Source organism: Dermacentor albipictus, chromosome 3 (assembly GCF_038994185.2).
Source record: "Dermacentor albipictus isolate Rhodes 1998 colony chromosome 3, USDA_Dalb.pri_finalv2, whole genome shotgun sequence".
Classification (NCBI taxonomy): Eukaryota; Metazoa; Arthropoda; class Arachnida; order Ixodida; family Ixodidae; genus Dermacentor; species Dermacentor albipictus.
In genome coordinates, this window is record NC_091823.1 from 62,017,926 (window position 1) to 62,031,466 (window position 13,541).

At 42.9% G+C, this 13,541-nt stretch overlaps 1 protein-coding gene across 4 annotated transcripts in view; it reads left to right on the plus strand.

Annotated features, from left to right (window-relative positions):
• Window positions 1-13,541, plus strand: part of Naprt (nicotinate phosphoribosyltransferase) — a 61,525-nt gene that overhangs the window by 28,120 nt on the left and 19,864 nt on the right. For 3 of the 4 annotated variants that reach the window (XM_065427921.1, XM_065427924.1, XM_065427922.1), the window contains 2 exons: window positions 11,768-11,800; window positions 12,205-12,285. In XM_065427921.1, coding sequence (XP_065283993.1) covers window positions 11,768-11,800; window positions 12,205-12,285 — 114 coding nt within the window. The remainder of the gene's footprint in view (window positions 1-11,767; window positions 11,801-12,204; window positions 12,286-13,541) is intronic. The other variant, XM_065427925.1, reaches the window with a different exon arrangement.

Below are 13,541 nucleotides of genomic sequence, written 5' to 3' on the forward strand. Positions count from 1 at the left end.
TCTGCTCCAGTTCAGGCGGTGTCCGGGCGCCTTCTGCAGCGTTTTCGTTTGTTTGCTCTCGTTCCCTCTGCTTGTATACTTATCGCGGTCCTCTCAAACATATTCTTGCGACGTCTTCATTTGCGAAAATTCAATCAAAGAGCTTATTTCTTAGACAACAACGCAGTTCTCAAAGGCGACGCTACAGTGTCAGCCGAAGGAGCGCAGACCAGCTCATCACGGGTTTCTCATGCGCGACTCGACAACCGCAAAAATTTTGCATATAAGAATCCAGTTATGATACCATACCTGCCGCATTGCAACAAGTATGTCACTAACGCTGGCTATATGTGACTTCTACAATAGTTACCTTGATTTTAATCTGCTAAAACAGTTTTGCTCACGACGAGTGGTTCATGGTATAATAACGAATTTTTGCATTTCTTCTCTGAAACGCTCAGCAGTAACACGAAGACTTGACTAGCACTGCAGTTTAGATTCTACCAGCACCACTTATTTAACTGCTTCTCAAAATTGGGCGGTTCTTCATGTGTTTATTTTAAGTGGCGATAATTTGAAGTAAAGCTAATTGAGGCGTGCAGCTGTTTGCAGAATATGAAAAGGAATGTACCAATATATAATCCCTTTTCCGTGCTATACGTTCAACTCACTTCAGCAATTTACTGGTATTTGTTGCTTGAGGAACATAGATGATGAATCTGTTTGACGAACTGCTCTGCCCAAATTTTTTTGTGAAATATGCCTTTTGGATTGTGTGGCCACAGCCAGAAAGAAGCCAAAATGTCATTCGTTAGTAGTATGGGACATATTGAAGATGTCGTAATTCCCTGGTGGAGGGTGAAGTGATATATGTAAGGCCTGTGGTGTCTTCTTTATGAAGGTTTGCGAGGTTCTCTCTTATGTACTGATGAAGTGGATAGTTCTCCGTTTGTATAGTTAAACAATGCTGGATTGAGACATGGTGAGGCAGAAGGTGCTTCAATTTTCTTTTTATAAGAACCCTAAGCTGCGCCGTAGTATGTCAAGTATTCTTTAGGCATTGCAATCGGTATTGTAAAAAACTGCTTCACAGTTTCAATTCGAAGTTGTAGTGAACTGATGGGTTTCGCAAACAATGCATGCCTCGCCATAACGACTGTCAGTTGCTACCGTTGTGTGAGGGATGTACCATATTGTCGATGAAGGCTACTGAGGGCCAACATGAAACATTTTATCGCTTGCAATTGATTGGCTCTCGATCTTAACCACAAAACTTTTCTTTCATGTTATTACTACTATGGTATTTGTGAATTAACTATGTAAATACTCTGCATGACAAGCCATCATGTTAGCAGCCATGAGAAATTCGTCTTCTGGGGGCCTGTTTCAGAGAGTAGTGAAAGTAGCAGCAAACTTTTTCATATGAACTGTGTGCCTAACTCTTTTCTTTTACACATTAATAAAGTGGCCATATTTGACTAGAACAACCCAGCAGAGTAATAAGAATCATGATGACAGCTTCAATGATCAGTGTCTTTCTAACACGGATCACATCTTGAGACTAAATACCGAGATTTTTCTTTTATGTAAAATGCAATGTCTGTCATAGCTAAGTACTAAGGGAATATTAACTGTTTAGCGAAGCGTCATATACTACTTCACGTGTTGAATTTGCAGACATTCTTCTTACGCAAAATTTATGGACAGACACGGTGCATATATGCATTGCAAAACCAGTAGACCCCTTGAACGCTACGTAGCTTGCGATATCAAAACTGCAAATTTTCTCGACTCGCGCATTTTTGAAGAAGAAACTGTGGTTCAGGCATGGCAGCAGAAGGAAGCCGACATCATGAGCCACCCATAGCCCAAGCATTCATTGTTGAAAACCAGGAAGCAGAGCCGAAGTATAGAACGTCTTCTTTATTCAACGCTTGTAAAAGCAACAACAAAAAAAATGCAGGCGCACACTCAGCTTTACACTCGTTTCTAACTTCGGCTTCTTCACTTTTTTTTCGGAGCATAATATTTAACAGCTCCTGGCCGAACAATTTGTGTGTGCTTGTTCTATAATTTCCCATATCAGAATCCTTATTTAAGCATTCATCATTCCAATCTTGTTGTTCCTCCAAAGCAGGTGCACTCCTTTCAGATGTTGCACATCCTGGTATTGTGTCACAGTGCACTGAGCTAAGGCATTCCTTCTCACTGTCAGTCTCCGTTACTTTTTTCCTACTACAGTAAACTCTCAGTTGTGCGAACGTCGCTTTATCGAATATTTCAGACTAACGAACTTTTTAAAAATCCCCGGCACTTTTCTTATAGATTCTATGCAAAAATGTTTCACTTAAACGAATTTCGGAGCAGTCAATATTTCAGTTTAACGAACTCGCTCAGAAGGCCAAGGCTTATTTTTACGATCAGAACCGATGTCCGCCCTCATAAAACCGCCGCTCCAGCGACAATGTAACGTTGCTGGCGCTACAGCGCCCCTGGGGCAAAGCGGCCGCGCGGAAAATGAACGGCAACGAGACATGGCCTCCGAGATCGCCCCCCACAAAACGAGCAAGCATGTAATCTCGGAGGCCATGAACAATGTAACATCGCTGGCACTTAGTATGCCGCCAGAGCAAAGCGGCGATCTGTCACACCACAAACCACGTGGCGTGTGTTTTTTTCTGACCAGCTAGTCGTGGCATGGTTGTCGTCTCTTTCGAAGAAGAGGTGAAGAAGACGAAGAAGAGGCAACTGCCGAACCAGTTTCAAGCCCTATAACTCTAGCTGTACGTGCCATGGCCACTTAGGACAACAACAACAACAACAACAACTCTAGCTGAGGTTGTAGGGTACAGGGGGAAGTTGAGAGACTTTGTGTCACAACAGCAAGCTGTGCCAAAAGAAATGTACAAAAACATTGACTCTTTGGACAGTTTTGTTACTTCCTGTGCTTTAGAAGTACAAGTGCAGAAGAAGATTACAGATTTTATTCTAAGTGAGAAAGGCAGCATTATAACTGTTATGAACCTTGTACTTGTTGATATGTACAAATTCCATTTCACACATTTCTAACACTATGGATGCCATGTCTTTTGCTCCATGAATAGCACTTCAAACTTGTGACTCTGTATGCCATGTCTTATGTTGGTCTGGTGAATATTCAGTTTAGTGAACTTTCAGTTAAGTGAACTATTTCCTTCGGTCCCTTGAAGTTCACTCAAGTGAGAGTTCACTGTATCCGTCTCTGCTATATGTAATTTGTTTAGTGTTTCATAAAGGTCATCTCCAACTTGTGCTTCTAACAAATGGCTTGAGCTTTGGGTATCTTTTGTGTCTGTCTGGCGATCCTTCAAGGTAGATGATTGAAGTGCTAGTTCACTTGACTGCACATTACAAGGCACTTGTGCAGATGAAGTGTTCAAATGGCATGCAGCAGCATTTTCAAGTAATGGTTCACATGGCATATTTACACGGTTGCAAGAGATGATACTCTTTGTCGTGCCAGTCCTTGTTATGAGCATTCGTAATGGCTTTCCCCTTTTTTCACTCGCTTCTACTACAGAGCATTGTATGGGGGTTGTTTGTTTCTTCGAAGTTTGACAGAGCAGGCCCTGATGAATGCTGCAGTATGGTTTGCTGGCTTGGATCTAATTGGCTCGATTCAGCAATGGTGTCTTTGCTTAATGCCATAGTGGTTGATTATGATCTCCTGATTTTTTTTTTTTTCCGAGTGTTTCTATTTGCAATCTTAAGTCCTGGGGACTGATTTTCTATCCATGCATGTTTCTCCCTCACAAATTTACATTTCTCAGCAGTTCTGTGCTGGTAGCCAGCTGGTGTTGTTTGGCATATTTCTGCATCACACAACTCTTTCTCGTCATTGATTATGGCTACTGTGTATTTAGGCTGTAAAGCAGTGACCATTTCTTCACTGGCAGACTGCTCTCGTTTCCTTCTCGAAGGGTACCGCTGTTCTTGCCGCTCTTCAATTGGTGGGGGAGAAACAGCAGGTGCTACTGCTCCTTTTCGAGGTGACTGTACAATCCTTTGCACCATGTCATGCATGTTGCACTCACTTTGGCTGCTTTTAAATTTGGACTCTGGCTGGCAACTTTGCTTGTGCTCCCCTGCTCCTGCTGGCTTTGTGCGACCTTTCTTGGCAGGACTAGGAGGAGATGGCCTCTGCTGGCGAAGACTACTCTTTCTGCAAGGGTCCACTGTTTTATTTGTTTCCACAGGCAATTTTCCTTGATTGGGTCTATGGCTAGTATCCCCTCCTGGATTTATAGAAGATTGGCAGGTGCGGCCTCTGCGTGGATGCTCGCAAGACACTTGGTGGCTGCCATTCTCATACACAGCTGGGCTAAACACCACTGGTGCTGCAGCAGGCTCTTCACCACCCGCTTGTTCTGGAACACTGCTGCAGGCCTGCTTCTCAGCCAGTCTGCGCTCCTTAAGTTGCGTTGCATATGTTTGTTGTTGGGCTGCCAAGTACTGCCTGACAAAGTAATTTAGTTCATCTTGGAGGTTGAGGTTGGGCACAAGATCTTCAGCTTTCACAGACTCCTCGTCCAGTTTCTCTATCTTAAGTTGCAGCTTCAGTTGCTCAATGAGTTCCTTCTTGCTCCCACTTTTTGGTAGTCCTCGTTTCTGAAGTGGAGATCTGAGGTCGGCGACGCATAGCAAATGTAGAGCTTTGCTATCTAGTCCAGCTTCCGATTTATCCGATATCAGTTAGAAGTTTTGTCGCAGAGTTGCAGCGAGGAGAAAGGGACTGCTGCAAGCGCCAAAAGGAACTCTTGTCATGCGCAGTTCTTCAGTATTGGAAAAACCTTCTTCAAACCAGAAGTAACGAAATGCGTCTCGGTCATGTTCAGCCAGGGACTCTTGAAGGAACGTTTTTTCGATGTCGGTGGAAATTCCAATCTTGAAGCTGCAAAACTTCAGCAGTAAGTCGAGGATGTTGTGGTTGAAATTCGGCCCTGTCCACATGACATCGTTGAGCGAAGGTGAGTCTGAAGCATTAGAAGAGGCGTCGAATACCACCCGTACTTTAGTTGTAGTTCCATTGCAACGCACTACTGCTCGGTTTGCCATATACTAGTGCGTGATGTATTCACTCGTGCTGTCCATTGCGACCTTCTCAGCGAAATCTTTGTTGTAGTAGATCCTAATGCCAATGTCATATTCCTTCTGAAACTCTGGTTCTCTATGTAGCGTTCTCTGCAAGAACTCCAGCCTCTTTAATGTGACATCCTGTTTTTTTTTAAGCTGGGAACAGTTGTAGCGCCACGGCAGTTCAACTTGATAGCGACCATTGTTTCTAATAGTTGATTCCACAAGTTCTACAGGACGTGTTTGTCACCTTTCAAAAATCTCTCTTCGTTAGTCCCAGATGTTCTTTTTCCCAGAAAGACCTCAGTTGTTGGGAAACATTGGCTTCCGCATGGCATATGTTGAAGTGCCTCACGGTTTCTGCCTTGTAGAACTTAGGTGGACTTCTGGTATCTCCATGAAGTGTCCATCCTATGATAGTTTCGATGGCGGTCAAGGAGTCGTCCACTCGATGAATTCTGCTGATGAGCTGCCAGTAATAGTCTGCACCTATAAATATGCTTATTCCAGGCTCAGGCGAGACTTTAACTGCGTTGACGTCAGCCAAACGCAAGTTCTTGCTTTTCAACTTTGCAAGTACATTTGTCTCTGTCAATGCTGACAAGTCATTGCATATTTCGGGAACTTCTATAGCCTCTACTTCAAGTTAGTTTGAGTTGTACTGGCTCTGCAGCGTGACTTGTACTGTCCGATAATATTTCCGTGGTGCTGAAACGTTTCCAAATCTTGAGGTGGTGAGCTGCTCTTCGGCTAACACAGTGGCTTTCAGCTTCCTTGACAATTCTTCCGTGATGAAGCTGCGTTGACTGCCACAATCAATTAACATTCTTACAAAGCATTTGCTTCCAGTGCCCAGAGCCCGAACTTGGGCAGTCTGCAGAAGAACTGTGTACTTTAGCGAGTTTGTTGACGAGCTGGAAACAGTTGTCTGCATTTCTGTATTCTTCTGCTTCCATTTTGGGTCACACATTGTGGTGATATGCCATCCCTTGCATTTCGCACAGCTTAGTCTCTTCCAGCTTCGGCATTCCTTAGCTTTGTGAAATTGTCTAGCGCAGTGGAAACAGCATCCTAATTTGCGTAGTTTCTCTTTTTTCTTGTGTATTGTTAGTTCCGGAGGGCAGACATCTGCCGAGTGATCTTTGTCTCCGCATAAAATACAACTGTCTGCAGTCAGCTTCACGGTTAACATAGATGCAGAACCTTGGAAATGCTCATTGGATGGTCGTTTTGCGGTTGAGGCTTGTTCTCTCTTGTCAGAAGTCATCATTATAGTCTGTTCCCAGCTTCTTACTTCAAGGCTCAACAAGTCTAAAAGAACAGATATTTCATTTAGCCTGTCACTAGCAACAGCTGTATTTGTCGAAGACAAGATATGCTGCGTATAATAAAGTACCATTTCTTGCGAAAGATTGTGTATTATAGCAGTTTTCAGAAGCTCCATAGTCTTTTTCTTCGGCGCCAAGGTTGTGCAGGGATCTCAGGTGTGTCTGCACTTCTTCATGCAACCTTTGAAGCTCTTCGAAATCTTCGCAAGAACGAACTTTACATAGGTTTAGAAGACGACGCATGTGGTCGTTAACAATCAGTGACTTCTGATTGCATCTTTCTTTGAGAACTTCTATAGCTGTGCTATAGCTTTCATTAGTTGTCGACAGGCCGCTTATGACACCCTCCGCTTTACCTCTCAAGTAGCTCCGAAGATATTTCAATTTGTCTACATCTGTGATATATCGGTTCTGGTGAACAGTAGACTCAAATTGATCCCAAAATTCTGGCCGTTTAATGGGGTCCCCATGAAACTTCGGCACATCAAGCTTAGGTAGCTTAACATGTGCGTGTGCTTGATGAAAGTCATAGTGAGATGCGTGAATAGTCGTTGTTTGCAGAGCGGATAAAATGCGTTCAGTGCGGGATTTCGCGAGGATGATAGATTCTTGATACTGTCCGATGTTTTGAAGCTCATTCCCAATGTTATCATCGGTAACATGCTCTTTTACTTGGTTATCAAGGTCCGTAAGCATAGTTTCCTTTATCTTCAATAGGCTAAAATGGTCGGTCAGCTCACCAGATGATGTTGGTTCCGTCTGCATAAGAGTTATCATGTCATTGATCATCCTGGTGACCGCCGCTCGAACGGTAGCCTGCTTCCATCGTAGTCTTTCCAATCGGAGGCCTCATGATGACGTGGGTCATTGTTCCATTCTGTCGCAGCGTCGTTGCGTTGATCGCGTCGGTCGGTCGTCCTCTTCAGGTACCTCGCTTCATTGTCAGGGGTCTTCAACTGTAGATCTGATATCCTGGTCACAGCACCATATGTTGAAAACCAGGAAGCGGAGCCGAAGTAGAGAACGTCATTATTCGACGCTTGTAAAAACAACTAAAAGAAATGCAGGCACGCACTCGGCTCCACGCTCGTTTCTAACTTCAGCTTCGCTTCTTTTTCGGAGCATAATATTTAACATACATGAAGGGAACGAGTGTGCTCTGCAGCCGAGCAAGCTGGAGCGAGCGGTGTCCTGGCCGTGACGTCACTAGCGTGAGGGCGCCACTCCAAGTTCTTTCCGCTAATAGATGCTGTTGTTCTCACCAACGTGACTTAACGTGTGTGCGTGCCGACACTACGGTGGACCCGCTCGCTGCCGCATTCGAGCGATGCCGGAGATCCCAATGTTGTGTTAGGTCTAGTCACCCGAAGCACTCCTGACAACGGCCGCATTTCATCGACGTTTCGGCACAATGCTACTATTCTGCAGCCGGAATTTTTTCGGCGTATTGCATTAGTGTCAACTCCTGCTACTCACCGAAAATCGGAACTACTAGATTGCGTTGATGACATCGCTGCCGGGGCTAACGAGCCGGCTACAACTGCTGGGCATGCGTCTGCTGAAAACTTGCAGTGGGTGTTCAGAAGGCATCACCGTACTGACACTAGCCAGACAGACTACATTCCTTGAGGCTACTAATGCGATAGCACTTGTATATTTCAAAAATGTTGTGGTGTTCTGTTATAAAATTAAGGTTATTTTGATTTTTCAAATTTTTTTCAGAATCCCATTTTTGTTGTTTTTAAGCTTGCCGATGCGCGATCTCTGTCTCCGGGGCACATAGAACCATAATTTTAACAGTGGCATGTAACTACATGTGTGTACTACGCAATGCTAGGAGCAGATTTTTTTATTTTGCTTCTGTAAGCTTTAGAATCTGGCTGCTAATTGTACCACATGGCTGCCATGTCTGGAGATCAAACATCAAATTGCTGTAAAATTGGTAATACCTGCAATATAATAATGTAGCACTACAGTTGTGTTGCTTACACTTTGTAGTATCTAGCGATATGTCTTTATAAACATTCTGGCTGATACTCTTCTTACAATTGTTCCGATAAACAATAGGCGAAATTTTTAATTATATCTGGAACCACTCAGTCAATTTAAAAAGTAATTATATTTTTGAAATGAGCATGAAAAAAAATGTTTCTAAACACCGTTTCCCCCCCTTAAGTGAAAACTTAGTAGAATGCATCTGTAATGTACTTTTGCAGTCAGCTTCTGACTGTTGGTGTTTCTATATTGTGCTGCGTGAAGAGCACATATTATTATTCCGAATGAAATGTGTACTGTGGTGTACGCCCATTACACGAGAGCCACACGAAACACTTCTTGGCAGAGGCAAAGGGTATAGGAGCATGATGAATCGACCCGGTTGGAACATTTCAGAACTTGAAGCTAATGGTGCTTCCTTATACTAATATTGACGTCGACATGCACTAAAATTTGAACTGTGCCAGCAAAACCGGTGGTTGTGAGCATTGTGTTTGTCTGCTCTGGTCTTGCTCCTGTATTTAGTGCTGTTACCTTCAAGGTCTGCAAAGTGTCAATGATCTACTTGAAGTACAGCCGCCTTCAAGTAACTGTGCCAGTGGTGCCATGGGGTATGCATCACACAAGATTTTCATTGCTGCTTGTGCACAAGGAGGTAGACATAGCATTGTGTGCATCATAGTCATGATAACCAATTTCATTTTCGCTAGACAGTAACCACAAATGTAACTAATAGTTTGGTGCGACCCACGTGGCCATACCTCTCTATGTTCACTCAGTGGCTATGTTAGTTTATGCAGTTTTTTTCCTCCCTGATACCTCCAAGCAGTGGTATTCTCTGGACTTGCAAACCGAGAACTACAGTGGAATCTCATTGCTACAATCATCACGAGAGCCAGTAAATAAAATGTAACATCTGAGAATCGTATTATCCAAAGCAAGCTCACAAAAGTATGAAAATCTGCATACTCGGTGACAAGCTCAATAGTAAAAATTCACAAGGCATTGAGTGAACCTGCTCTGCATGACACGTTACGAGAAGCAGCGTCACTCGACGCCACACAAACAGCAGCAATTGCACTTTTATTCCACAACGCTTAACTAGATCGTTAGTTTGCGCTGAACGTGCTTCTTTTCAATGTGCATAAAAAAGTTATTCTGGGAGTTAAAAAACAGAAGCCGCACTTTCCTTACTCAACTAAGCAGTGACGCTCCACCAGTGGGTGTGTGTGGCCACACTGTTGCAGCAGCGTTTAGCAGACGTTAGTGCACTGCGTGTGTTTTCCTCCAGTGTGGCTGGGGCTTCACACGTTTTTCGTGAGTCGTTGAAATGTAATTTAATCAAGTACACTACAATATAAAATTCTGAGTTTTATATAGACAAGTACAAGCCCACTTTTACAGTCGTATTATCCAACTTCAGGTGAATACGCAATCACAATAACCATGTTCAAATACAATTGAACCTCAATATAATGAAATGAAATATAACTAAATACAACTTTTGTTTGGGCCAGTTGGTTCATAGCTGAAAACCTTGACGAGTAACACAAAAAAACATGGACCAAGAAAGACACAAGTACACAGGACGAGCGCCAACTTCCAACTGTATTCCAGAAGCTGTTACAGACGCTTATATATGCACGACACCAAACCGTGCCACACGAGTTTCATGGAGTAGTGTTTTTGCCGTTAACATGATGATAACTTGGAACTATCAATTGTTAATGCACTAAGACCAGTCAAATTGCACTTGTCGATTTCTTTATTAAAAAACGAGCGTGTGCACTATCTCAAAATAACCTAAGCAAAGCAAAACTAATGACTTACCCAAAGCAAAGGCGGCACTTCGCGATTTCTGGCGCGCGTCTCGGCTGTGGCTGTGCACGGCTGTAAGCGTGGGTGAGCACACACGCAGCCGCGCACCCTGCTTTAGAGGTAATCTGCAGCGTGTGCAAACAGTGGGCGTGCTGAAATGGCTTAGCATAATGTTTGCTGTCTTTCCGTTTAGTATTGGAGGTTGCGTAATCTCGAGTTTTGGTGACTCGTTGGAGCAAGAGGCAGACGAAGCATTCGCTCCCCGCTGCCGGCGCTTTTCATGATCGCGTCGGGCCAGTGCGGGCAACGCTGTCAGCTGTGGAGGCGGAGTGCACGAGAAAGCGTGGCTAGCTTCGCTTAATTCGTACCGGCAAGAAATCGTCAACGTACATGGCATGAAACCGTATCATTCGCCTCCGACTTCCAAATTCATCGACAAAAAGCTTCTCATTCAATTTTTTTTTTTTTATTGGCCGATAATTTGCAAAATTCTGCAGCCTTTCTTCATGCAAGAAAAATTGATCGGCGATTATACATATTTGCATAAAAGGTCAAATTTCAATCCAACAAAATTTTGATATAACAAAGCAAATTGCCAATTTCACCTACTTAGTTATATCAAAATTTAGCTGTACATTGCTCCTTTTGGAAATTGTCCGGGAAGTGAAAAACAAACGTATTATCCCGAAAATTTATTATGCAGAATCGTATCAACAAGATTCCACTGTATATTTCGGCAGTGTATTTGTGCCATAGAGCATGCATCATGCACGATTTGCTCCCCAACATTTCACTTATCACCTTCCTTTCTATGTGTCTGCAGCAAGTATGTCACGCACAGCTTTTTTATGTGTCACTTGGAAATGTCGGTTGGGAGGAGAGAATTCCTACTTAGGGAGGATCTCTTGCCCTCTTGCAAAAATGTCTATCATCATCTGATTTGTCTGCCCCTCCATTTTTACTCCTCATCAAAGAACCAACCCTCATCAAAGAAGTTGGTGCCAGAAAACGTTTTTTGAGTGACTCTTTACAATTATTGGTGTATAATTCTACTTCGTATGAAGCCTGTGAAGCTGACCTTTAAGGCAAGCATTATTGCAGCTTGAAAACCTACTCTTCATACAAGTTAGCTTAAAATAAGCCTATACTGTAGTACCTTGGAAGAAAGAAGCAAAGGGCTTCCAAATATTAAGCTTATTATGGAATGCATATTTTGACACATTCCAGGAAATAGTTCATGCACTGTGTTTTTACAAAGTTTTGGTCTTGCACTGCTCGATGGTGCAATGCTGCATGATAGGTTGCGCACCTACACTCTGTAATAAAAAGCTCATGGCATGTTGCTTAATGCTTAAATATCAACAAGCCACTCACCCCTCACTTGACTCTCGTTTGTCATTGCATTCGTTGGTTTGGAAATGTTCAGTGTTGAAGTTCTTTAAGCTGCAATGAGCCGTTCTTGTGCACATTATTAATGGACAAGCCAGCTATGCTGAGTTTTGTTGCCACTATTTCTCTCCTTTTCTTTCTTCCAGGCATGGAAGAGTATAAAACATGGCTTGACATGTGTAAGGACCTTTGCTTGGATATTATCAGTGGCTGCAACGTCTTTTCTTAATGCAGGGTTTTTTCTCCTGCTCTTGTAGTTTAGTCCCGCACATTTAAAGAAAGCAGGCAGTGCTCCAGTTTGCTGTACAGGTGTACACTCCACTCTTAATGGGAACATTAATTTAGTGTTCAGTCTTGTGTATCTCAAGAAGTATTTGCTTTAAATAAAGGAATCATTGGCCGATGTGATGCATGAGGTATAAAAATAAAGATAATTGCAGACACCTTGCCTAATTTGAGTAGTAAACTGTGCTAGTAAGCTAATTAAGCGTTCCCTTTAACAGTGGACAATACTGTGCATTTTATGTCTGAACATTGTTGCTATCTTTTTGGACACAATTCCATCTTTCCAATTTCCTTGTAGGGGCACAAGATAAATAGTTTTGGCATTGGAACTCACTTAGTAACGTGTCAAAAGCAACCTGCCCTTGGCTGTGTCTACAAGGTAAGCATTAAGACAAACTGCAAATAACCGCATTGCTCTGAGTGACTTATTCCAAATTAGTGCAGTTACAGATGTTATAGAGATGGCTTCAGCATGTAAGCATTTGCCAGAATATCTGAAGTTAGCATTGCAGATTAGTTTACTTTTGCAAACAGGACAGTCTTATACAGGATACAATGAGAGCTTTCTTTATTGCTGCTGCTTTAGTTAGTTTCTATCTGTGAGGTGGAAGTCAATATTATGTCACGCGTGTCCACTGCTATTGAAACTCGGATCTTTCCTTGAGTCCTGTGACCAGTGGTTTCATATATTGTGGATGCTTCTTAGCGGTCCACTTCCAACATTAATATTGTGCTAGCTTTCCTTAATCATATGGAGAAGCATTCACTAATTGAGGAGGGAAACAAGAACAGGAGGCTGTCTAAGCACATTTCAACTGCTTTTAGTTGTTCCTAAGGCCATGGCGGCCAAGCGCGCCTGCACTGTGAGGATGTTGTGTTTGAGTCACATGTTTGTAAATGTGAAAAACATGGTAAAATGTGTAGTTCACAGTAAGGCATCTGTATGCCTAATGTTTTGCACTGGCTTTACCCACTCAAATGATAAAGAAATGTGGGTGAATTCCAACAGTTCTCCAATGCATTCTACCATCTGGCTATATCAGTGCCGCTATTGTGATCTCGCCTCTGACGCAGTTGCACAGTCGTGGCTTGAGAGAGGGCGTGTTGTCAGCATGCTGTTGATTCTGGGGGTTGTTTCCCTCATGTTCCTAAACTGTTTCTCATTGACAAGAATTGGATCATATTTTAAAGAAAAGCGTTGAGGAGAAGGTGGGGTTCTGACTCTAAGGCACAGCCCATTGCTATGCCACTGCATGGATAAATGACATAGTCACGGTCTTTATTCTAGCCCACACAGCCTTGTTATAATCGTATTGATGTGGTTTAATTCTCTCTAAATGCTTTTTTTCTGCGAGTATTCTTGTATTACCTTTTTTCACTCCACTGTGTTACCCTTCATAGTTGCTTTCTACTGCTGCTCCAGAGCACAGGGTTCTACGTACCTGCTGCAGTCACATTCTGATGAAAGTGGTGGGATACAAAGATGCCTGTGTACTTTTAGGTGTAGGTGTACGTTAAACAATTCCAGGCGGTCATAATTACGAGAGCCTTCACTATGGCATCCCTTTAGAATCTCAATAGATCAAATTTCAGTGATCCATTCTCTTTTGCTTTGTGATTCTCAATACATTGTCT